Below are 22560 nucleotides of genomic sequence, written 5' to 3'. Positions count from 1 at the left end.
CGGAAAACTAGAATACTCGCTGAAGAAAATCATCAAGGCGCGACTTCTTACGGTAGAGGATAGAACGACGTTCGAGGAATCGACTGGCCCTATTTCGTACCGAATTCGATGGAACGGCTGGCCAAAAATAAATTCAAGACCCGGTAGATCGGAGAACGAACAGGAACGCCACTAGCAGATCCAGCAGGGAAATATACCGTTAGCGCGTTGCCCACGAATAGTTCACGGCGATCGAGCGAGCCCGATTTTTTTTCTGCCAGCTTCGCTGCTCACCTACTTCGAGAGACCGCGCTTCGCTGTTTACGGCCCCGTCGTTGGTCCGCCAGCGAACCTCTCTTCTTTTTGGATTACCAGGCTGTTTCGGCTGACCGGTATTTCGATTCTCCATGTCGTCGCTTCTTTCGTCCTTCGAACCATGTAACGATCGTTTTTACTAATTTTCGTCCTTGCGTGAAATAGTCACGCGTTGACCTATCGAACCTAGTCGTTTCAGTTTCGTTTAGTCATAATAGAATTATTATTATGGTTCGCGTCCTTGATCGTTCCGATCAACGTATAAATATCTACATATTATTATTCTATATATTTCGCAGTATCGTATTTTATCTCTAGTTTTATATCTGCTGTACAAACAGGCATAAATCTTCTACCATAAGGTTCAACGACAACGTTCTCAACGAAGATAGAAAAGTTCGAACGTTCGAGCTCGTTACATCTCCCTCGTTCGAATAATTTGGCCACTGTTCGCGGAATGGAACTAATTTTAATTAAACGATAGTTTTATTGTTTCAAGATGATAATTCCGTCGTGGGTAATGGTAATGCCGTTTGGGGATGAGACCGACAGCCTCGCAGGATATAGTACCCTTCATGTGAACCTGAAACGACGCCTGGAAACCCGAGGGAGGGAAGCCTGAGGAAGTGTATTTGAATTCGTTACGCGTACTTTGAAAAGTAATAGTACTACTCATAAGCGGGGCTGGGAAGAGGATCTCTCTTCTGACACACAGCAACAATGGGTCGGTTTATTCATCGTCGTGCTGCGTACGATATTCCCCCAATTCACTTTTGCCGCGAGCAACTTCAACCGTGACAATTTATTACGAGCAACTTGGAATCCTTGCAACGAACACGGAATATTAATACATCGACAAATACATATTCTGCTATTCGTCGAGCAGCTGTTCTCTCGCTGCTACCGCACTAATCCATTTACCTGACCGAAATTACCCGCGAGATCATAAACGAGACACAAGCGTAATCCTTTTTATTACGTTACGACCCTTTCACGCTCGACGACGTGTACAAGCGATATCGTACTTTGCAACGTCGTAAACCGAGTAAACGAAAAGTCTACGGATATTCGGTAAAATCGATCTCGCTCTTCTTTACGAACAAATTAATTTTTATTACTGGTAACTGGCAAGAGGATATTAATACAGAGCCGAAGGAAGATTCGGCCGTGAAAGAGATAAAAAGAAAATTGTAAGAGACGTTGGAACAATCGGTGAACCGATGGTTTCACAATGCACGACGGAATACGATTCCGCCTTCGCGGGACAGCAGCGATGAATAGGCGATAATTGAAACGGTCGATGTTGCAAGAAGCGGCTGACCATCGCATCAGGGTCAGCCTGGTGCAACGAGGAAACGAAGGAAAGAAGAAGAAGCGGATGATGGTCGTTGCATAATCCCGATTTCAATCCCCTCGCCCGCCGTTGTCTCGGGGTCAGCGTGCTTCTCGAAGAAAATCACTTTCCTTCCCATAGCTGCTACGAGGTATATACATATATGCATGTAACTACGTTCTATACGCAGCTACGTATCTAGCTACTTGTTCGCGCTTACGAGCGAGCGAGCGAGCGAGCAAACGCGTGCACCGATTCTTCCTTCCTCCCGCGGCGCGGCTCTTCCTGGTTTCTCAGCTCGTTACGAACGAACCGACAAATTATCGAGGCTGGCTGCACGAGCCGTGGACGCGAACACGCGCGACTGTACACGACGAAAGAGCAGAAGGGAAGACGAAAGAGGAACGACAGCACGAAATCTCGGATGCGTCAGTAACGCAGGCCTCCTCGTACTTTCACTTCCTTTCCCCTTCGAGCTCTCTTTCCCTCTTTCTTCGCTCCTCTTTTTCCGCCTCTTTCTCGCACCTTCCCGACTCTTCGCCTCTTCCACGCTGCCATTCTTTCTTTCTGCCAGCCTCTCCCTCGGACATAGAACTACTTTTCCTTTCAAGCCCTTGACTCAGGGCCATCACGAATCCGTGGATCTTGCCGCGCGCATACGAATCCCTGATCTCCTTTTATTCCTCGCCACCATCTGGTCGCGTGTCCTGCCGTCGACCATTTGGTCCCGTCGCCGCATCTTGCCGGCGAACGCGTGGGATAAATAGTCGCGTCCAGCCGTGGCTATTGCCGCTCGATCACTGAACGAGCCGCGCCGCGCGCGGAGGAAGGAGAAGGACGACACGGACGAAGAATGAAAGAGGGAACGCGCGCGCTGTGACCTCTCCGCGTGGTGTTCGGGCCACCGCGCCGCGGAGAGGAGCGGCGCAGTCTGCGCGGAGCGTGCTGCCTAGGCGAGCAAGGGTGAGAACCCGAGGGACACGAAGAAACGGAATCGCGAGGGGAGGAGGAACGACGCAAACACGTAAGTTGCTGGTGGTAGCGATGGTAGCGATGGTAGCGAGGGAATAAAAGAGTTACACGGTAGGAAGCGTAGAGGTAGCGGGCCATGGAGCGGACGTGGAAGAAACCGAAGAGAGCAGGCAGGCGAGGATGTTTCGAGCGTGTGGTGTCGCTTTCGCGTGATCGACGGAGACGACGAGGACGTTGACGTTAGGACCAACAACAACAACAACAACAACAACAACAACAACAAGTACAGAACCACTGATAAAGAAGCCGAAGAAGAAGAGAAAGAGGGGCAAGAGGAGAGAGGAAGGCGAAGAAACGGAGAAAGAGGTGGTGGAGGACGCGTTGAAGAAGGAGACGAAGAAACGGGCAAACAAGAAGGCGAGGAGGGCCGATGATAGAGACAGCGGTCCGTGGCGGTGGAACGAGCGTGAAAGAACATGCAGAGGAAGAGACTGAAGGAAGGCTGCAGAAGGCGGTTGGTGGGTAGGGGAGCGGGTCGGTGGGACGAACAGGGGGGGGCAGGGAGGTGAGCCGAGATGATGCAGTTGTGCGTTTGCAAGGAAGGCGGAAGGAGGAACCGCGGAGGGAACCGGTCCCGGTCACTGGGCCACCAGCCGGCCGTCGAACCCGCCACACTGCCCCCTACCACCCCCTACCCCTCCTTTTCCTCTCCTCTTCTCTGTCTCTCGCTCTTCTTCGCCCCGTGTTTCGCTCCAGCCGTCTCTGTCTCGCTTCCTTCGGCCTCCCTGCGCAGAAATGCCTCCCCCGCCCCTCTGCCGCCACCGCCTCCTCCTCCTCCTCCTCCTCCTCCTCCTCCCCTTTGGAAAGCTTCCCTCCATCGAGAAACCTTTCTCGACGCTCGGACTCTCCGCGACGACGACGACAACGACCACGACGACGACAACTCTACTCCGCTGCCTTGGAGTTCTTCAAACAATGTCAACCGGCGTGCAGCGTTGTGTGCGCCGATAATGCCACCGGTGCCACCATGTTTACCGGCCCGAGGCTATATGCTAGCCGTCTTGCCGCCGTGGCCGACGTTTTCGCGTGTCTCCTCGTCCCTTGCGGCGTGAGCCCGCGCGAGGCCGACGATCGCACGCTTCAACGGTGAGAATGAACACGGATCGAACGGACTCGCTGTTTCCTCCGCTCGTATTCGAAAGGGAGCTTGGTCCTTTGCCGATGATCGTCGTATCGATCCTCGGTAGATTTTAATTTAATCTCTGTATCGTGTATTCTTTTCCATAGGTTACCAAACATTTTCTTACTTCTTAAACGGATCGATAATTAGTTTTCCAAAGTTTGCGTATTCGTATATCTCAGATATGTAGATATAGTAAATGTCCGGTGATTTATGCACCAACGGTGTACACGCATGCATCTTGCGAGAGTCACGTTCGTACTTTTCAACTTCGTAACACGTGCTCCGTTTTCTCATTCATCCTCTCGTCTTTGATTCTCTCTTGTCGCATCGAACGATGAAAAAGTAATAGAGACAGTACCAATGCGAATCGATACGCGACAATGGAGATAATCTGTTGATCCGGCAGGAAGAAGCGAAACGTCGGGATACGCGCGTGTGCGCTGTGCAAACACCGCCGATATATCGAGGCGGTGAAAAGGAACGGAGACACGGGTACTCCGGCGGGCACGGTCGTTCGCGTGGAAAGAATGGAAGAATTAGTTTTGGATCGGGCTTTCGATCGTGAGAGAGCAGGCGAGCAGGTAGCGCAAACGGAAGCTTGACTCGTACACGGTAATCTCGCCGAGATACGCCAAACATTTTCTCTTAATTAAGAAAGGACGTGGCCGTAATTAAGTTTCCCTTCCACGTTATTCTCCTGCTCGTTTCAGACCGCGCCGCGTGTTACACCGCCGCGCCGTCAAAACACAGCGTTCAGAGACTTCGAACGATGACTTCTGCTTTCAATTAGCCACGCTAATTCATCAAAACTGCACCTGCTACGCTCTTCCCTCTGCATCCTGTTTATTCGTCATCTCGGTGAAAAATATGTTTGTTCCGGTGTAATTGTAGAAGAGGTTGCACCAGTTGCGCAAACGACAGCGATCCAGGTTTCAAGAAAAATTTACGATTTCTATCGCGAACGTCACGTGTTTCCAAGCTTTCTCAAAGATAACGTTTAATTTAGCAATCAAGCCGGTCGATATTACAGTTTCGTAAATCGATACAGGGCTTGTAGTTCTTATCGGTTTTATCTGAACTGTACGATCGACTTCTCGATACGAGACTCACCTGAACAATACCGACACGCGTTATCGCCACTGTCCCTCGTTTCGACCGACAAGCGAAACGCGCTTTGTCACAAGGTAGTAATCGACAGTCTGGAAAGTTCGATGATTCCTGTCCAGCTCGTGTCCGTTTAGATCGCATTCCGCAGATAGGACACGCGACGGCAGACAAGAATTATTATCGGCATATGTCGTAACATTTCCCTAGGATCGCGACAGACATGCGTGATTTCCGTGTTTTCCGACGGACGTCGGTTTAGAACCGTCGTTAGATGCGAAACTTGTCTACTTTTGTAATATACGTATACGTGATACGCGTTGTTCTTTTTATTTATTGGATAAATTATGGAGAGAGATCAGTTCCTTATCGTTATCACGGATACGGTAACTGATTCGAAACATTGTTTTACAGATTCCTGTAAAATCTTCGTTGGTCGCTAGCTACTTTATTTCCAGTAGGTAATAGAAATTTACTTTACCTACAATCGATATCCGGCACTGACCGAAGGTAAAAGGTAAAAGGTAATAAAAGGTAACTAGTTGAGAATACATTATCGACTACTTTTAATCTGTAGATTTTTCAAAATTCCTTCCTTACCTACGTGTTACCAATAACACACTTCGCATCCTATATTTCTCATACGACACTCGTATCGAAACAACAGCTATCAAAATTCGTTTAGTCCAGAATAAGAAGAAACATCACGTAGAAAATTTATTCGGAAATAAAACTTTATTACAAAACAGTCGTTTCAGTTAACACATTTCGGAACGTTCGGTCTGCAGACGGGTTCAACGATGGTTACGTTTTGCCCGCACGGTGGACAGGGTGGACACGGTGCACAAGGGGCAGGTGGACAAGCTGGAGGACAACATGGATCACAGGGTTGAGTGCACGGAGGACAACAGGAACAGCTTGGTGGAGGACATATCTTCGCATCGCATGCAGCACGGCACGGTGGATAACACGGTTGACAGGGTTGAAGGCACACGGGTTTGCAATCTACCTCGCAGACGTATTGCATCTCGAAGGGCAGATCGTTTCGTACGGTGAGACATTTGCCTTGGATTAAGTAGCAGTAGGCCAGAGCCAGGACGGGGTTACCGCTGTAGGGTAGGTGGTGAGGATCGGGCACATGTGCGAATATGTCGATGTGCGTGTATTTTAAGGGAGAACAGCTACAGGCTCCGTGCTGCAATCGATACGAGGGGGTGAGAACGAGTGGTCGAACGAGGCGGGCCGAAGGGAGATAGGCCGGCTAAATGAGGCTTTAAACGTCATTGTAATGGAAAAGCTTTTTAATCTGCCATTAATGCCTCCTCGCGGTACTTATGTTAAGCTGATCGCCCATAAAAAATTCATTCCGCCATCCTAAAGAGGGAAAAGCGCGAGATACGTAGGTGTGTATAAAATTGCTTGCCGACAGATATTGGTTTAAAACCGATGTTAACACGATACCTCTTCGAATACCGTGTTATAGGACTGCGATAACTTATTGAATAGTACTAGTTAAATATAACCAGCTCGCGAGGAAATGAGATTAATTTCGTAGAATGGTAAGTTTAATCGGTTATGGATTAGCACGAGATTGATTATCCGAGTCTGCTGAAAGAAGATCAGGCTTCACGGTTATTTATCCCTTCGTTTAAGCCTCCGATTATCGTAGTTATTACCTACTATACAGATTCCAGTTTCTTTTTTAGCCAAATGCTGTCAGTATATTCTATAGATCAACGTAAGAAAAATATGTTACACTAACGCGTGTCACTGGAAGCATCGTTAAAAAGTTACAACAAAGGAACGACGCGGAAAATGAGCGGTAACGAACGTGCGTTGCTACGGTGCAAAGTACGAATGGATCAAGAACCGCTACGTCTAATAGCAGTCAGAAGGTATCGTGATACTTTTACGAGATAAATTTGACGAGCAATAAATGAGAACTTCAAAGAGTAACAAATTCAGTCTTTCGCCGCTGCCAATCTTGTATTGATAGGAATGGTGAACATTTTGAAGTGGAGTTGCGTAGCTGAGGTCATTGAATTATTACGATACCCTCTGACTACTACTAGACGTAAATTATATTATATAATTTGTAACTCTTTAACGATGCTTCCAAAGACATATGATTAGATGACATATTTTTCTTATCGTGACCTACAAAATGTACTAACAAAACTGGGACGCGTCACATGTTTCTCTGTCGTACCGATATAGATAAAACTGCGTCAGTTTCGGATCATCGACTGGCTGGTTCAGCGGGAAGCCTGTAAAATTAAGTTTAAGTATAAATTTCCACGGGCTAGGCTTCCGTCTGGCTGGCTTTCCCGAAAGAAACGTCACGAAAGAGCAACCGTTTGGCCAACGTTGGAACTGGAGCACCTGTTGGAGATTCGGGAAAATCGCCAGCGCTCGAGGCGATGTCCAAGTGACGGTGTTTCAGAGCCGTTTCTGATCGAGTGCCGTGCGAAAAGTTGCGATTCTTCGCGTCTATGAAACGAGATAAATTTCCCACTTTAACTTAGGTTCTAAAATATATTTTACCTTGTCCAGGCCGGACGCCATAATTAAAAAAGCGGATGGATTTTGGTGCCCTCTGTTCGTCACGCTACTGCCTTTAGGAGGCGCTTGGTAAATATCATCGCCTTCCGTTCGACCTTCGTGGAAGTGGAAGTCCTCTCTGCGTATCCTTGATATCTCGAATGGATCGCCCATTGTCTCTCCGGAAGCTTGGAGTTTCTCGGCGTTGCTGACTAAACGCGCCACCGCATTGTCCATGGCGATCTGGAGTAAACGGTACAATAATTTATTTCACAATGGAACGATTTCGAAGTTCGTTATTTCGGAAACGCTCACCGAGTATCCGCGACCGACGGTGAGCATCGCGTGGTTTGTTAGCGTCGCGACAGTGAAAATATGCGGATTAACCGAGCACAGGGCCATTTCTTTCATGTGACAGAGAGCATCGGCCATAGCCAAGCGACCATCCGCGTCCGTATTCGAGACACGTACCCTGACGCCGGACTTAGCGGTGATCACCTCGTCGGCGACGAAGGAATTCTCACCGATGCTGTTCCGTACCACGCACAGAGCCACCACAGCCTTCACCGTCGGTGGTTGCAGCAAATTCACCACCTGTCAACATCAAATCCTTCCTACGGCTACTTTCATAAACATACCGAACGTATAACGCTTTCAACAGTTAACGAGACTATGCGCTCTCTTTTAATCTTCTTACTGTCCCGATTAAGCATTAGGAAATACGAATTACATGGCACAGTTGTACCATCGATTATCCCGATCGCAGAACCGTGCTCATAATCATATCGACCAAATTACCGGTTTAATCATCGTAAAATGAAACGCTCGAGTTAAATCCCACCTATAGATTACGCCCGATACTGTCTATAATTTCACTAGCCACCTCTGGCCAAATCGGTTAACAACCTTCGGATACAATTGGAAAAAGTTGCAACAAAGCGAAATAGAAAGCGCAGGGAAGCCTTTTACGAGCTATCAAACGTTTCACTTTGATACCGCGGCGTTCAAACGCATGAACGAACAGTCTGTTATGCAGCGAAGCACCTGCATGAATCCAGCGCACGCTGCTGCTCCGCATTTGTCTCTCGACATGCCGAACATCGAGCCGCCGACCTTAAGGTCGGTGCCGCCGGTATCGTAAGTAACACCCTTAGCCACGAACATAACCGTTTCCAGGATACAGGCAGGATTAGGCGGCTCGTACGTCAGAAAGATAATTCTACCCGCGTGTCGAGGTATCATGGAGGCTGCACGGTTCACGCACGCGAACAGAGGATATTCCTGAAGCAGAGTCTCCTGGTCGGACACAACCTGCATCGTCACGTTCGTACCGCAGAACAACTCCGCAAGGTACTCTTCGACCCTTGGGGGTGCCATTCTTTCGGGATCTGCGCCACCTGCAAGCAAATCACGCGAAATTAGCGCAGGAAATGAGATTTCATCGGGGCTAATCCGAAGCGGTGTTATTGGGATGATTTTACGTTCGGGAATGAGGAAGATCTAGCCGTTGAGGGAATTAGGGCGTAATAGGGTTGAACTTTGGGTGGTAATTTTGTGAAAGTGTCTACTCTGTTATGGGATACACGCGAGGGATAATTATCGTTGGTATGAAAAGTAGAGAGGAGGGCGATGGGAGGAGCACGGTGGGAAGTGCAACATAAGGTTTATTTCCTTACGAGGTTCGTAGACGTGAGTTCTCGCCACTTTGCCGAGTGCAAAGCTGAAATATAGATATGACGGAGTATTGTCTCTTAAGTTTCTAGAGATTTACACGTCCGGCCAATTACCGCGCTGCTTCCCTCCGAACTTCTACAGGAGATTTTATCGAAAAAGGGCCGGCAAGGTTAAAAAAGATCGAGAATGTTGGTGCACTCTGCAAAGTAGAAGCAATGCAGGTCGTTCTACACGCTTCGAAACTCCCTCAATGACGCGAGTAGATTCTTCTAGCCAGACCATACACTCCAGCGGTATAAAAAAGAGATGGTAAAACGAGAAAGAGTCTAACGGGCGACGAGATTTTGGCTTTTCGAATCTACGGAGTACTTGAGAAATCATCGTTCCCGTTTCTTTTGTCTGCAGTTTCACAAAGAGTTAATATCGTAGTAAAAGTAACATTACGCTTAATCTACGGAATAATTCGCCCGTTAAAGATCATCAAAAAATACGCGCGTTCCTTTCTATTTGCTGGTCGAACAGTGCGACTACGACCGATCCTTTTCTTCCTTTAACGATCGGCCTATTCTCTGTGAGTATTATTTCAGACAAACGGATCAACGTTTTTGTCACCTCTAATATTATTCTACGTTAACAGTGGCACGAGAGAGACGCGAACAGTAGATTACCGGGAATTCCGTTTAAAATTTTTACGCGACACGTTTCTTCCATCGGATATAGAATTTTTTCGGACTCATAGTTTTTCAGCAACGAGAAATTAATACGATCCACGTAGTTGGAAGCGAACGGTCAGCGAACTAGGCGAGGAGAAAAAATTCAGGCGAATAATCAACTGGAAACTGAAAACGGCAGTAATTGTTTCTCGAGCGTCCAGGGTGGAAGTACGGCCTGGTATTTTAAACATTGGAGGGAAAGTGCATCGGCGCCGGCGTAACGTCGCGCGAAAACGTATATACGCAACTTTTTCTCGCTTAATTAAACGCCCGAGATTCTTGGCGAGAACGAGCAAGTGGAACAGACGGGAAATTTACATTCCCCCGACCGCGAGGAACGCGAATAAAATGTCGAATCGCTGCGTCTATGTCGAGGAAAAAGTATTCGGGCGATGGCCTCTGAAAAATGTTCCGTCGTCAACGTCCCGGAGTAAACCAGAGGACGATCAACGTTGTCCAGGGACGAAGCAAGAAATTCCACCGAGAAATTCATTTCGAGTCGGTCCCTTTAAAATAAAGAGCACCGATAACGTCTAAATGTTTGAATATTAAAATGGCTCCCAGAGGGACTTTGCTGAAAGGTACGAACACGAAGATTCACGCTCGACCAGTTACTCCAAACGAGTTGCGAGCCGCCAGCGATTTTTCCTTCTTCTCCCACGTCCTATTTCTCCAAGGGAAGTCCGCGAAACGGAAGACGGGGCCATTCTTCGGCCAGTGCGCTCGATAAAGTAGCAGGAATCTTTCTCGGTCCAGGCAACGACTTACCGATGTCCCTCGCCACGTATCTTCCGCTCTCGAGCGCCGAGGCCAGCTTCACGATACCCTGAAGCTTTTTACTGCAAATCGGACTCCATACGGCCAGTTGACACGCCTTGTAGCATCGGTCTGGGCATGTTTCTCGAACCTCCAATGGCTGCACAGAACCGGCAAAGCGATTTCGTGGTTACAGAAAGTATCATTACCAATCAACTTTGAATAGGGTCTTTGGAGGATTAACAAGTTTCCTTATTATCGAACTCGGTAGCTTTGGTTTGACTGGCGAATGGAAGGATGGTGGTGATATTGATAGAATTATCGGCAGGTTTGTTCGAAAGGTCAGGGATACAAACGGATCGATGACCAATTTACAACTTACGCCAGTCACAGCTCGATATGATAATTTTATCGTAGCTGCGGAATAGATGAAAATAAAAAAAAAAAAAAAAAAAATAGGTCGTGGAAATCCTGTAAACCAATCGCCTGAAATCTTCTAAGCTTCTGTTCGAGCCTGTTTTCTCTACTAAATTGAAAGAAACGGACTTAACGGAAACAGAAATATCATCAACTACTGAGAAGAAAGCAGGCGTACCGAAGAAAGCTTGTCTGGACAGAAAAATCGATATGGAATTAACCCCAAGAGGCCAGAGACGATGTCCAAGTGACGGCGAATTTTCTGTAGCGTGAAAAAAGGATGCAACAGCCGTTTTGCTAAAATATCATCCCCTTAGAACCCGTGTACCATAAATCATTAACAGGAACGAGACCATCGTCTCGATCCCTCGAGCTTCCTTTAACTACACAAATTCCGTCGTAAAAATAGTTGATCCTACGAGACATCTGACACGGATCAAAGAGGTCAACGTTCACGTTGAAACAAGATAAGCGGTGAAGAAGTTGGTGGAACGCCAACGAAGACGTCAGTTCCTGCGGAATATTTCACTAGCCAGAGAGAACCAGTTTTCGCAACATAGACACGCCGCCGGAGTTCGGTTTCTGACGCAGCTTCTTAGCTACCTTTGTTTCTCCACACAGAAAATATTAAAGCGGATAATCCTCTTAGTGGATCGCTCGATTGATAAGCGGGCTGGCCACGGAACACGTATGTTTCGTTCGAAAGTTCTCGAATTAATCCCCTTAACATTTCGCTCCTCGACCCATTGAGAGCTTGTTTTCCTCCCTCGTTTTCTCTTCCCCTTCTCAACTCTTTCCGACCGTTCTACTCTTTAAAAATCGCCATATTTAGCATTACTTTTAATCTCCGCTCTCTCCTCGAACGCCTGTTTCTTTCATCATGGCACGAGGCAAGTTTCAGCATGGAAGATGGTTTCTCGTCTTCGTTATCCGAACGCCCGGCATAGTTCCGCGTTAATGTATTCGCTGCTCGTATCGGAGCCGCGTGTCTGCCTACCCGATAGCTATTATTTCGAAGTAGGTGAATAGTTTACGAGTATATACATGCTGGCGATATCCTGCGAGAGCTTGAAATCGAGGCAACGTTATGTAACAGATTAGGCTGTTAATACATTGCGAACAGTGTTTCCATTTCTCCAACTTGTTAGCGAATGTAGATCCCTCGCGTCAGATTTACCGGTTAATATTTAATTTCCAATCTCTCGTCCGCCACATATGCTTTCTATCGAAGAATTTCTTTCTCGTCGAGCTCGAGCTTCGTTAAAACGTTACAAATATCTGATTTATTTCCATTATCGTTTTAGTTCTTTTGGAAAATTGGAAATAAAATTTCTTTTCGGAAAATTCCGATCGGAAAACCAATTCACCGGGAGATCCACGACGGATAAGTTTTTAATTGCACACTTTCGATCTATTATGCTTTTCCTTTATCTTACACTCCAATCGAATGTCTACGATTTTTCTGACATACTTTCTGATTATCGCGTCGTTTTTGCTTATTTTTTGTTCCTTCTGATATCCCGTCGAAAGGATAAAATTCGTCTAGAACGACACGTAGATAATCTCACGGTATGTCTCAAGATCAATAACGGCGAAATTCCGAATGTTTAAAAGAACCCGGGAATTTCAATCGAAGCATCTGAAATTCCGGGAACACCGAAAGACAAGTAATATTCGAACCGGGGCTAAAGTACCTGCAGCTATTTTAATCTTGTCGCTGACCGTCTCCCAATCTCCTTCGACGAAAACGAGCTTTCTGATAAAAACGCTAATCAAATATCCGAAAAAAGCGAATTAAAGGAACCACGTGGCGACAAACGAAGGAGGAGAGAAATAAAAACGAGTCACAGCAAAACGAGAGAAAGAGGGTGAGAGATAGAGAGAAAGGGCGAGCGAACTTCTACGAGAAGAAGAGCAAAGGAACGAGACGTTCTACAAGAAGAAGGGTGAAAGTGTCGAGAGGATGAGGAACGGAAGTACCTCAGGGTACGGAAGCGACGAAACGAAGAGGCGACGTTCACAACGGCGTTCCGATTACGCGGCGTCGGAATTCCGAGGGCGTCTTCCGGTATTTGGAAAACGATGCTCCGTATTCGCGAGACCCGCCTCAGGAGGATGGCTAAACGACGGAGGAAGTGCGGGCCGACGAAAGAAGGAACGAGCTACGCGTCGATGGCTCAGACACACAGAGCCTGGACCCTCGAGTATTTCGCTAATTAGGTCGCCTTGCCGGCCGCCTGGATTTAGGAACGCCAAGCATCCACTACTCTTGGCAAGACGAAACTCCCTACTACGTTATCCCTTCAACGTCTTATACCATTCTCCCCTACTTTGATCGAAGAAGGCGCGTGATGCTTCTTACTTCGTGTGTTCGTCGCTTAAAGCTGCAATAGCAATGGAGATACGAGCTTCGTTTCGGGGATAAGAGACGAAAGTCCTTAGGTAAGTCCTAAGTCGTGTAACGTCGACAGGACGAGGTGTTACGTTTTTGAGAAACAGATAATCTTTTCTGACACCTGATTTACTGGCGGATGGCTAGCCACGCGAGCGGTATGTTTGGAATTTGAAAAGAGCGGCTGTTAATTTTCTAATGCGATTAAATGGTATTAAGTGGAACTGATAGAGAAACGGGAATTCGGTGTAACTGTGTGTACAGCGGGCATTAGCGAATAACCAAGTTTCGAGCGTTAGAAACGCGTGGCAAGAGGTGCATTTGAGATTGCGATTGAAAGGGAATGAATAGCGCTTGGCCACTCAATGTTCTGGGCGAACGTTGGTGAAAAAGAGATTATGTTCGTGCAAATGTATGAGCGATTTAGTCGCCGAGTCGGTATTCAGAGTTTTATCTTGTCCTCTGAACTCTATTTTATAATTATTTTTAATTGACCTAACCGGATTTTACGTGGTATTAAATCTGGTTTATAGCTCGACTTTTTTACCTTTCTACAGGCAGATCGGACAAAAATTTCTAGAACAATGTCGTATACGTATTTTGTGGGACATTTCAAGATTGAATTTACGTTGATTTTAATTAAAGCCACGTTAGAAGAGATTTAAATGCGTGTATGTAATTTCTAAGGATAACGAAGCAGCATGTTAACCCAAATATCAGCAGTATCAGTTTTCCCTGCTAATTAATCTTGTCTCCGTGTGGCGTTATCGATAATTTCGCAGGCAAGATACCGCGCCGATACGATTGACCAATGTCAAACAGGCAATTCTGGTACAGAACACGGCTCGTTTCCGATCGTAATTCCGATTGTCAGGTATATCATGTGCTTGTGAGAACGAAGCTGTAATCAAGCGTAGTTTCGCAACCTGGGAAGACATCGATGAACAATGGGGACTCGTAAGACACACTTATCCATCATCCGCAGCTCGCGTTGCTACTGCCGCTGACGGGTGTTGTTTAATAGCTCTGTTGACCGCGCGTTTCGGAGCTGATACCTGTCACGCGCTGCTGTTTACTCAAAATGTCGTCGAACCGGAAACGCTTAGGATTTTATTCGCTCTAGTAACCAGACGACTATCTGGGATCTTCCCATCATCCACGGAGAACCATCCTCAAGCTGACATCTAGAATCACGCGTGGAAAAGCATAGTTACGAAGTACCAGGAAAACAGCGATTATTAAGGAATGGAGGAGAGACGACCTTGACCGGCCAATTGATTTTCTACGGGTTATACCCGATGGTCGTAAATAAATCAGAAACGAAACTTTTCAGCGAAATTGCTTTCCGGCGTGTAATTAACGTCGACCATCGAGGGGATAACGAGGTAATCTAGAACGTTCACTTAGTGGAGTTGAACCAAGACTAGGATCAATCGTTTATCCAGAGACTAACGGAGCATTTGGAACAAGAGTTGCTCAGCAAGTATTATTGTCTCACTGGTTTTCGATGACCGAGCGTACGGTGCCGTTGGTTATGGATTAAGATGTCAGAAGGATCGGCTGAATTCATTCGATCCTTGCCAATCCACGAGAATGTGACGGTGGATTTAGGTCGGTTTAGCGAACGAGAGTCGACCAGCCAATCAAACCAGGGACCAGGTTGAAACACGGGAAGCTGAATTCCTTTCAAACACAGGCCACAGGCTTCCTATTCTGCGAGCGTAGTCCGCACGCCAGCGGCCTGTGTTGTCTCTGTTTGATTGGTTTAAATGGCGCGGCAGTGACCACAATTCGACCGACTATCTGGGAAACGCTTTAACCAGCCGTGTTGCCTACAATTGAGCGGCGCCCGTTTATCAGCAACGTTGACGTTACTAATCTTCGGTTGCTCCACTTTCTTCCGGGAGCTGTTCGATCTGTCATGCTCCAGTCAGTTTCCGTCGTTTCCCCCTTTTTACTCCCCCCTTACCACTCTCTACTTTGGTCCATCTATACACCGACGAACACCGACGAACGTAGGCAGAGAGTCTCGACTTCTCGTTCGATTGTCTCGTTTGTAACTGGTTAAAATTGTTTTCGATAGTTCTCTGACTAACGCGATTTCAACACTTGATAAAGACACGCGATCGAGTAAAACGATCGTTCACGGTATTTTGAGAGTTCAATTTGGCGATTCGAGTGAACTAACGTCGAGTACTTACTACATAGAGGCCTTCTAGAGCTCCAAGAAGCGTGACCAGCTCGACGTTCTCGAAACGGATGTCTGGTAGAAGCGCAAGCAGCGGACACCTGACGCCAGCCTTCAACGCTCTGTTTAAACATGAATTCTCGTTTAATAAACAGTCGAACGAGAAAATAAAGGGAAAACGGAAGGCAGTGCACGGTCGATCGAAAATAAAATTAACCCGATTCCATTATTCCCGGAAACGAAAAAGGAAATAATATATCAATGTCAATCTTGGCAGCAAAATGAGAAATCAGGATCGATTTTAATAATCATCAAACCATGATTAAAATAAATTGCATGGAATAGGAATAACCCGCGATAAACTTCGTATTGTCAAATCATCGTTGCTTTCAACTTAAAAACGGTTAAAAACTGTTGAGCTGACGAATATTAAATAGAAAAAATACAGAGGGAAATATCGAGCACGTGTTTCTACGTGTAAAATGCGACATACGTATCCAATATTTCACCCTATCGCGAGTCATGCTCTCTCCAGAACACAATTTCCTCCCCTGAAATCGTGCCTTTTGTTCGACGCGTTTAAACTTCGGAACGGTGTCATTCAAAATCAAGGAATCGTGACCAATATCGGTTGAAAGTTATTCTTTCCTCCTCGTTTCGCTGCGGTATTTCAGCTGTCACGCTCGCGAGTGTCGTCGATGTGCACGCGGAATCCCACGCGACAGTCCTCGCGGCGTTTCTGGTGTCAGCTCGTGGAATTTCATTTTTCAACCGAATTTCGGGACACACGGCTCGCGTGGAATTTCACTTCCTTGGCGCTCGCGCGATCACCAGACGCTATCTTACGACGAGATCGAGCAATGCTCAAGATTTCTCATAGTAGAATTGCTTGATTAATCGTCTCGAATTGAGGAGGGAACGTCACGAGGAATTAGGGGAGTCGTGAGTAGCGGGCCGGATTAATATACTTATCTACGGACGCCAGTACGTTTGTATAGAGATATATGAAAGAATAATAGTTCAATTAAAAAAAAAAAAAAAAAAAATAGACACATTAAATTTTTATAAACTTTTCTATCTTATTCGCCACCTAAAATCATTAAATTTTGGCTAATTAAATTTTATTCCACTTTCCATTGCTTCGAAGTTATGGCACCGTTCTGTATATTGAAACTCCAATTCATAAAAAAATGTTCTACTATATTAACGATATCTATCCCTTTTCTGTCATAAATTTCAAGCACAGTGTCAATTTTCTGAAACGTGTAAAATCCCTTCCATAACGTCGGTATTCGTTAAAAGTTTCTACATTGCTCCGGGTTGTTTGATCCTCCTTTCTAAACGCATTTATCTTGTTCTTTTGCTATTTCCTTACCGTCTTCCGCTTGTATCTTCTATTTCCGCTCGCGGTCAGACTCCAATCTTCGATGGCCGTTTAATCGACACCGTTTGACAAACGGTTATCCCTTTTCTAACCAAGAAAACTGGATGTTATCGCAAAGAACCTATCAACGTTCGTCGAACCTCGGCGCGTTCGACGTTTATTCCGCTTCCGGCGTATTAAGCGCGACAGTAAAAGGCGGCTCGGGGAGAGAAACTGTTATCTTGGTGCACCCTCGATCATGAATATTTATCTCTCGTCCCACAGCTTCGCTTCATTCCGTATTTATTAAGCGAGAGACAGTCGCGAATCAAGCGTGCCATCGCCATAAATAGACAGGGTCGATCCTCCGTTAAAAACTGATAGATCCGATGAATCATTCAGCCGACCGTGCACGAACAACCCTTCCTCCCGGGCTCGGTGGCTACCTATTCCGTGTATGTTCTTATAAATATTCAACAGCTCTATTTATCTTTCCTCCTGGAGGACATCCATCATATGAAACGAGAGAACCTTCCAATCGAGATAGGTGTGAACGCTACTCCGTTTTCGACCAATTCTGCGGGGATTAACACGATGAAGACCTAGCCAGATATCTCGAAATTTCGTGTTATTGGTAGTTGACGTTGTTTGAAGGTTAGTAGGGATCATCGAGGTCGTACCACGTTTACAAGGTTATTACAAGGCCAACGAAGCCGTACAAACGGCTAAAAATCACGTCGTGTTGCTGATATCCGCGAAATCATCGAGATCATGTAATTGACACTCAAAGTATCATAAAAGTCGCGTCATGACAATCAAAGGTCGTTTGAAAGTCCACAGGGATCATCGAGATCGTAAATCAAAGATCATTTAATAGAAGTAAAGCTCGTGACGCTGTCATTTGAAAAAAAGAAAGAAAAAACGAGGAACATTCTCTTTTTTTTTAAAAAGTAGTTCGACCGTTCGATAATTACGGAAATTGTTAGAATAGTTGAATAATTAGGGTAGGAAGTTGAAGGTAGTAATATGAAACGGCACATGTGAGCGGACGTCCTCTCCCATATATAGTCAAACTTGTAATCTGAAAATTCACGCGGCTCGTTAGGCGATGGTTTGTCGGTCAATTCGATTAACCAGCTTCTCTCGGCGATGCACCGTCCTTTTTCGCCGCGAGCAAACATTTCGGTCCCGATCGGACAGCCGTGCCCACGGGAAGGCAAAGTTAACCGCGTTATCCCACGCGAAACCTCCTTCGTTATTCAACAATCGTGTAATCCGAGTTCGTCTAATGAGCCTGCACTTTGATCTCCCGCACCAATTAAGCCGTGCAATTAATAAGCAATTACGTGGTGATTAGCTCTGGGTAATCCGCTTGTTCCTTTTTCCCTTTCGCGGGAAATTACTGACAAATATACACTACCAAGCCTGATCACTCCCACGCGCGATCCAACTCAGATTACCCTAAAAAATCCTACTAAGAATATCTCTTATTAAAAAGATATTTATTCGATACTACCTTTTGACGCCTTTAGTAGCCGCCTCGGCGAAGCTGCGAACGTCATGGTAATCCATGTTGAGCGGCCCGGTCGGACTGTAAATGAGCCTTTTCGCGGGCAAATTGATGGACAAAACCGCACCGATCACGCCCAGAGCGGAATCGATCTGGGCAGCGCTGAACAGCACCGTTTTGAACGGCTCAGGCTCGTCGAACCCCGGCGCGCAGCCCGACACCAGGATTATACCATCGTAGTCGCAGCTGCAGATGTTCGGCTCGATTTTCAGCTGACACGGCATCCATCTGAAACGAATCATTATCCTCGTTAGCCCTGCTCTCCGCTAATTGTCGTGCCCCCCGGCTTTCCGAGTGATTATTTGTCAACGATGTATCCCGTCATAACTCTTAAACAATCGACCACCATCGATGTGTGGTCTCTCGATCGTTTTTATTCTGACACAATTGTCAGAGGAGCGAACAGGCTAGACCAAAAGCTACTCCGGAGAAAATGAAAGATCAAATCTTAGCCTAATGAGAGATTTGAACGTGGATGGAATTATTTTAGCAGGACAGATCAGATTTGGCGCTCATGTAACAACACGGAAATCTTTGACGTTTCTGTTGGAATATAAAGCCACTTTAATTGCTAAGACGGTATAGGCGGTATTCCGAGCTTTAGACTTAAGAATGGAGATCTATCCACGCCGTGAGTGACTCAATTACACGACACAGGAAAGATCGCTCTTTGAATCTTGATGCAGCTCTTCCCTTGGAATTGGTAATTTTAGAGATAAGGTTCTCTCCGTTTGAGAGTTGCGGGTCATTTGACGTAATAAAATCAGAATGTATCTCTTGTATAACGAATGAGAGATTTTTATGTTTAAATAGAATTTCTTTATTACTACGAGTTCAGAGACAACAGGGATTCTAGCGAGTTAAAAAACACATAAATCTCGCTATTTTGGAAATGGCCATAGTTTCGTTCTTCGATTCGAGATTTATCGCGAGCCACCAAGTTCCAGTTCGAACATCTCCCCATTACTGTTAAATCCACCATCTCTTTATCGTTTCCTCCTTTCTCGAAACTCTATACAAAATCTCAATTTTCCGAAAAACGTTAAACACCCTCATCTCGGGTCTCTTTTAACGAAAAGTTGAATGAGTTGAGAAACTCCGCTTGAACTGGTATTACGTCGGAGGAAATTTCGTACGAGTTTTCCTAAGAATTTTCGAATCCCACGTGGTGCAGTTACACGCGTCGGAGGAAAGTTTCCTTTGGCTTATTTTCGCAGACTCGCGACCACATCGAAGGGGGCGGGGGCATCTTCACGCAAGTTCGCGAAAGCAACTCGACCCCTCAGGGGCGGAGGTGTTGGATCGTGCAGCAACTCGTACGCTTTTGTCTTCGTTAACCATCGATAGCCGCGCTTCACACCGCTCAGAACAGCCGTGAGCGTTTATCACGAACAAATATACGAAAATTCGGACGGTATGCACGATCTGACACTCGAAATTTTGCCCTGTGGATTTCACTCCAGATTTTTGATCTCGTAAAAAAATATATTCCTTAATAAAAAATTTAATACCTATTCCTTAGTAAGTATTAAAATCTTGTATTATAATTTATTCGTATTAATATTTGCTCGAGCCTCGTTGAAGTTTCGTACAGAGTGCATACGTCTTTCTCAAAGTTTCAATTATAAAGTTATGATGTCAAAACAAGTGTCATTACTTAAACAAAAATAATTTGGTGAACTTGTTGACAGATCCCTCACCGACTTCGATGATTTTTGAGTATGTTGTCGGAGGCATAATGCTGTAAAACTTTTTCCTATACACGTAACTGTCGGTCAGCCCTAGTTTCCATCATATTCGCAAGAAACTGCCGGTACCAATACGTTGAATCCTGGCTATCTGTTCGTATCTGTGATACAGTGGCGAACGTAGTCGACACTTTCGCCACTTGGCGATCTGTCGATATCCATCAACCATCGATTTATTTATTTTCGTATCATACTTTACGAATCTAATTAGGAATGTTCTATACGAATGTTCCGAGTTGTGATCGCAACGCAAAGTGACAAAATTATTATTCTGATAATTAATTTATTATTATGTTATGCAGTCGTTGTTAGACTGAAAAATGTTTCATGTGTTATTTGCAAATATCTCGAAGACTATGGATGACCGATGGTTACATACATAGGAAAAAGTTATTCAAAATAATTCCCCGCAACAAAGCCAAAAATTATCGGAGTCGGTGAGGCAGTAATCTTTCGACAAGTTCACTGGTATTTTTAATAAAAAATACGCAGTTATGTGATAGTTGCAACAGAAAATGTATCAAATTCAAACGTACATTGGTTTCGTCTACAGAATTTAAGAAAATCGAAGTTCATTAAAAGTCACTTAACGCCAAACTTTATCGGAGTTTCGATAACTCGAACAACTTTCAATCGAAACTTGTTCCGAACGAGACTTATTCTTCCACAAGAAATATCCAATTAACCGTTAAAGAAGACGAAGAAATGTTATAAAACAACGTTCTTCTCGAGAAGACTGTAAGAAGCAAAATCGAAGCGTGGCAGTTTCTCGAAGTAAGCCGAGTGGACGTCGAGCCACTCCGAATCTGCACGAGTCCTCGCGGGTCAACGATTGCAGAAACGCACGAGCGTCTACGTGGCGAATTGTTTCACGGTCTTCATGAACTTACCTTGACTCTACCGCCATGGTAGCTGTGTTAGCGACGTCCTTTCGGAAGAGAAATTCGAAAGTTTGTTCTCTTCTCGAGATCGATGGTCTCCTTTCTGTTACTGGGCCTCTTCGAAGGAATAGATTCGAAGGCGCATGGATGGCGATTGAAAAATCGCGAAGAAATCGAGATGACGTTTCTCGACGTCGACGCGAGACACCGAAAGGACCGAAAGTATCGAAATATCAAAGAAGAACAACGGCCAATCGACCGTTGTCCTTCACTGTCAGCTTCACGTTGGATATCGATCCTCGTTCACTTGCTGCTTCTTTCCCTTTTGTTCTGTGTTCCTCGGCTTCTTGTCTTCGCGATCGATTTCTTTCGCACGCTGGATGCTCACTCTCCAGGATTTTTATGGACAGCCAGGAACGCTAGGGTGCACAGTGTTGCCACTGTTGCCAGTGCAGCCGTGATTCTTCCAGGAAGCGCTATGTATAATGGTACTTTGCAGAATGGTAATTCTTAGCCAACTAGTCAAGTTGGAGTTAAAGTTAATAAATGATAAATTTATAAGTAGTATAATACTATGGAAATAGCAATAATATTTTTTAACGTTAAAAATATGATAATAAAAATTTATTTGAAATACGTAATGCGGTTAAAAAATTTAATAAAGCTGCGACATTTGACTACCAAAATGGATAATTGTGAAGGAGAATTTTTTTTTAGAAAATTTAATTAAAGAAATTGGTGTATTTCAATGAATCCTCGCTCGCTATTCAAATATCTAAACATACTTATCGTGCGACGCTACCACGTTGACTTCTCTGCATAGCTTTTGAATTCGCGCGGAAACCTAGTTTTTCATTAACATTTGAGGCATTTGTAGCGTCGATTGACTTCCTTATAATTTCTTTGAAATTTCGACGACACGTTATTTATCACATTATTTATGCATCATGCAATTTGTAGAGAGCCTGGCTTTACCGAGGTGGAAATATTCATCTTGAAAGTTTAAAGTTTTAACACGTAATTCCTATACATAGTAAGCCGTAAAAATGACTTTTTGATTAATTACAGGAAAACCGTTCCTAAAAAGTTATTAAAATGCTAATATGTTGTGTAAAATGTTTAAAAGAACTTAAAAAAAAAAAAAATTTTGCTCTTGCCTCACCATTTTCGAATAAAAATAATGTGAAATACGTAATATCGGTAATTTCGGCGTCCAAAATACCGTATGTTATAATACAAAGTTGCGGTCCTATCCATTTTTGAATTATTTGTTAGTATGCGCGCATAGTAAGTACAACAGCCAAGAAATTTCATCCTAGAGGGAGAATCTCAGACGTGTGTAAAGAATATGAGTTTCGAGTTATGAGATATCGTCGTGCTACAAATATCTTAAGAAAAAAGTGTGCGAACAGTTTTACAGAAAGTAATAAA

At 45.1% G+C, this 22560-nt stretch overlaps 1 protein-coding gene and 1 long non-coding RNA gene across 8 annotated transcripts in view; one reads left to right on the top strand and one right to left on the bottom strand.

Moving 5' to 3' along the window:
• Positions 1-5602: 5602 nt before the first annotated feature.
• The window catches only part of LOC139990619 (putative aminopeptidase W07G4.4), a 213797-nt gene continuing 196839 nt past the window's right edge, over positions 5603-22560 (bottom strand). For 5 of the 7 annotated variants that reach the window (XM_072010021.1, XM_072010020.1, XM_072010018.1 and 2 more), the window contains 6 exons: positions 18447-18728; positions 15581-15689; positions 10583-10730; positions 8472-8824; positions 7743-8021; positions 7247-7670 (listed from right to left, as the gene is read on the bottom strand). In XM_072010021.1, the coding sequence (XP_071866122.1) occupies positions 7377-7670; positions 7743-8021; positions 8472-8824; positions 10583-10730; positions 15581-15689; positions 18447-18728 (1465 nt within the window). In that variant the 3' untranslated portion in view covers positions 7247-7376. Of the gene's footprint in view, positions 6082-7245; positions 7671-7742; positions 8022-8471; positions 8825-10582; positions 10731-15580; positions 15690-18446; positions 18729-22560 lie in introns of those variants that run through there. The other 2 variants (XM_072010025.1, XM_072010023.1) reach the window with 2 other exon arrangements.
• On the top strand, positions 7187-8163 carry LOC139990641 (uncharacterized). Its single transcript, XR_011800605.1, has 3 exons — positions 7187-7320; positions 7440-7761; positions 7846-8163. It is a non-coding gene; the product is annotated as an uncharacterized lncRNA (long non-coding RNA).

Source organism: Bombus fervidus, chromosome 9 (genome assembly GCF_041682495.2).
Source record: "Bombus fervidus isolate BK054 chromosome 9, iyBomFerv1, whole genome shotgun sequence".
NCBI lineage: Eukaryota > Metazoa > Arthropoda > Insecta > Hymenoptera > Apidae > Bombus > Bombus fervidus.
Note: the sequence above shows the minus strand (reverse complement) of the source record. Positions and strands in the feature narration are given on the sequence as shown.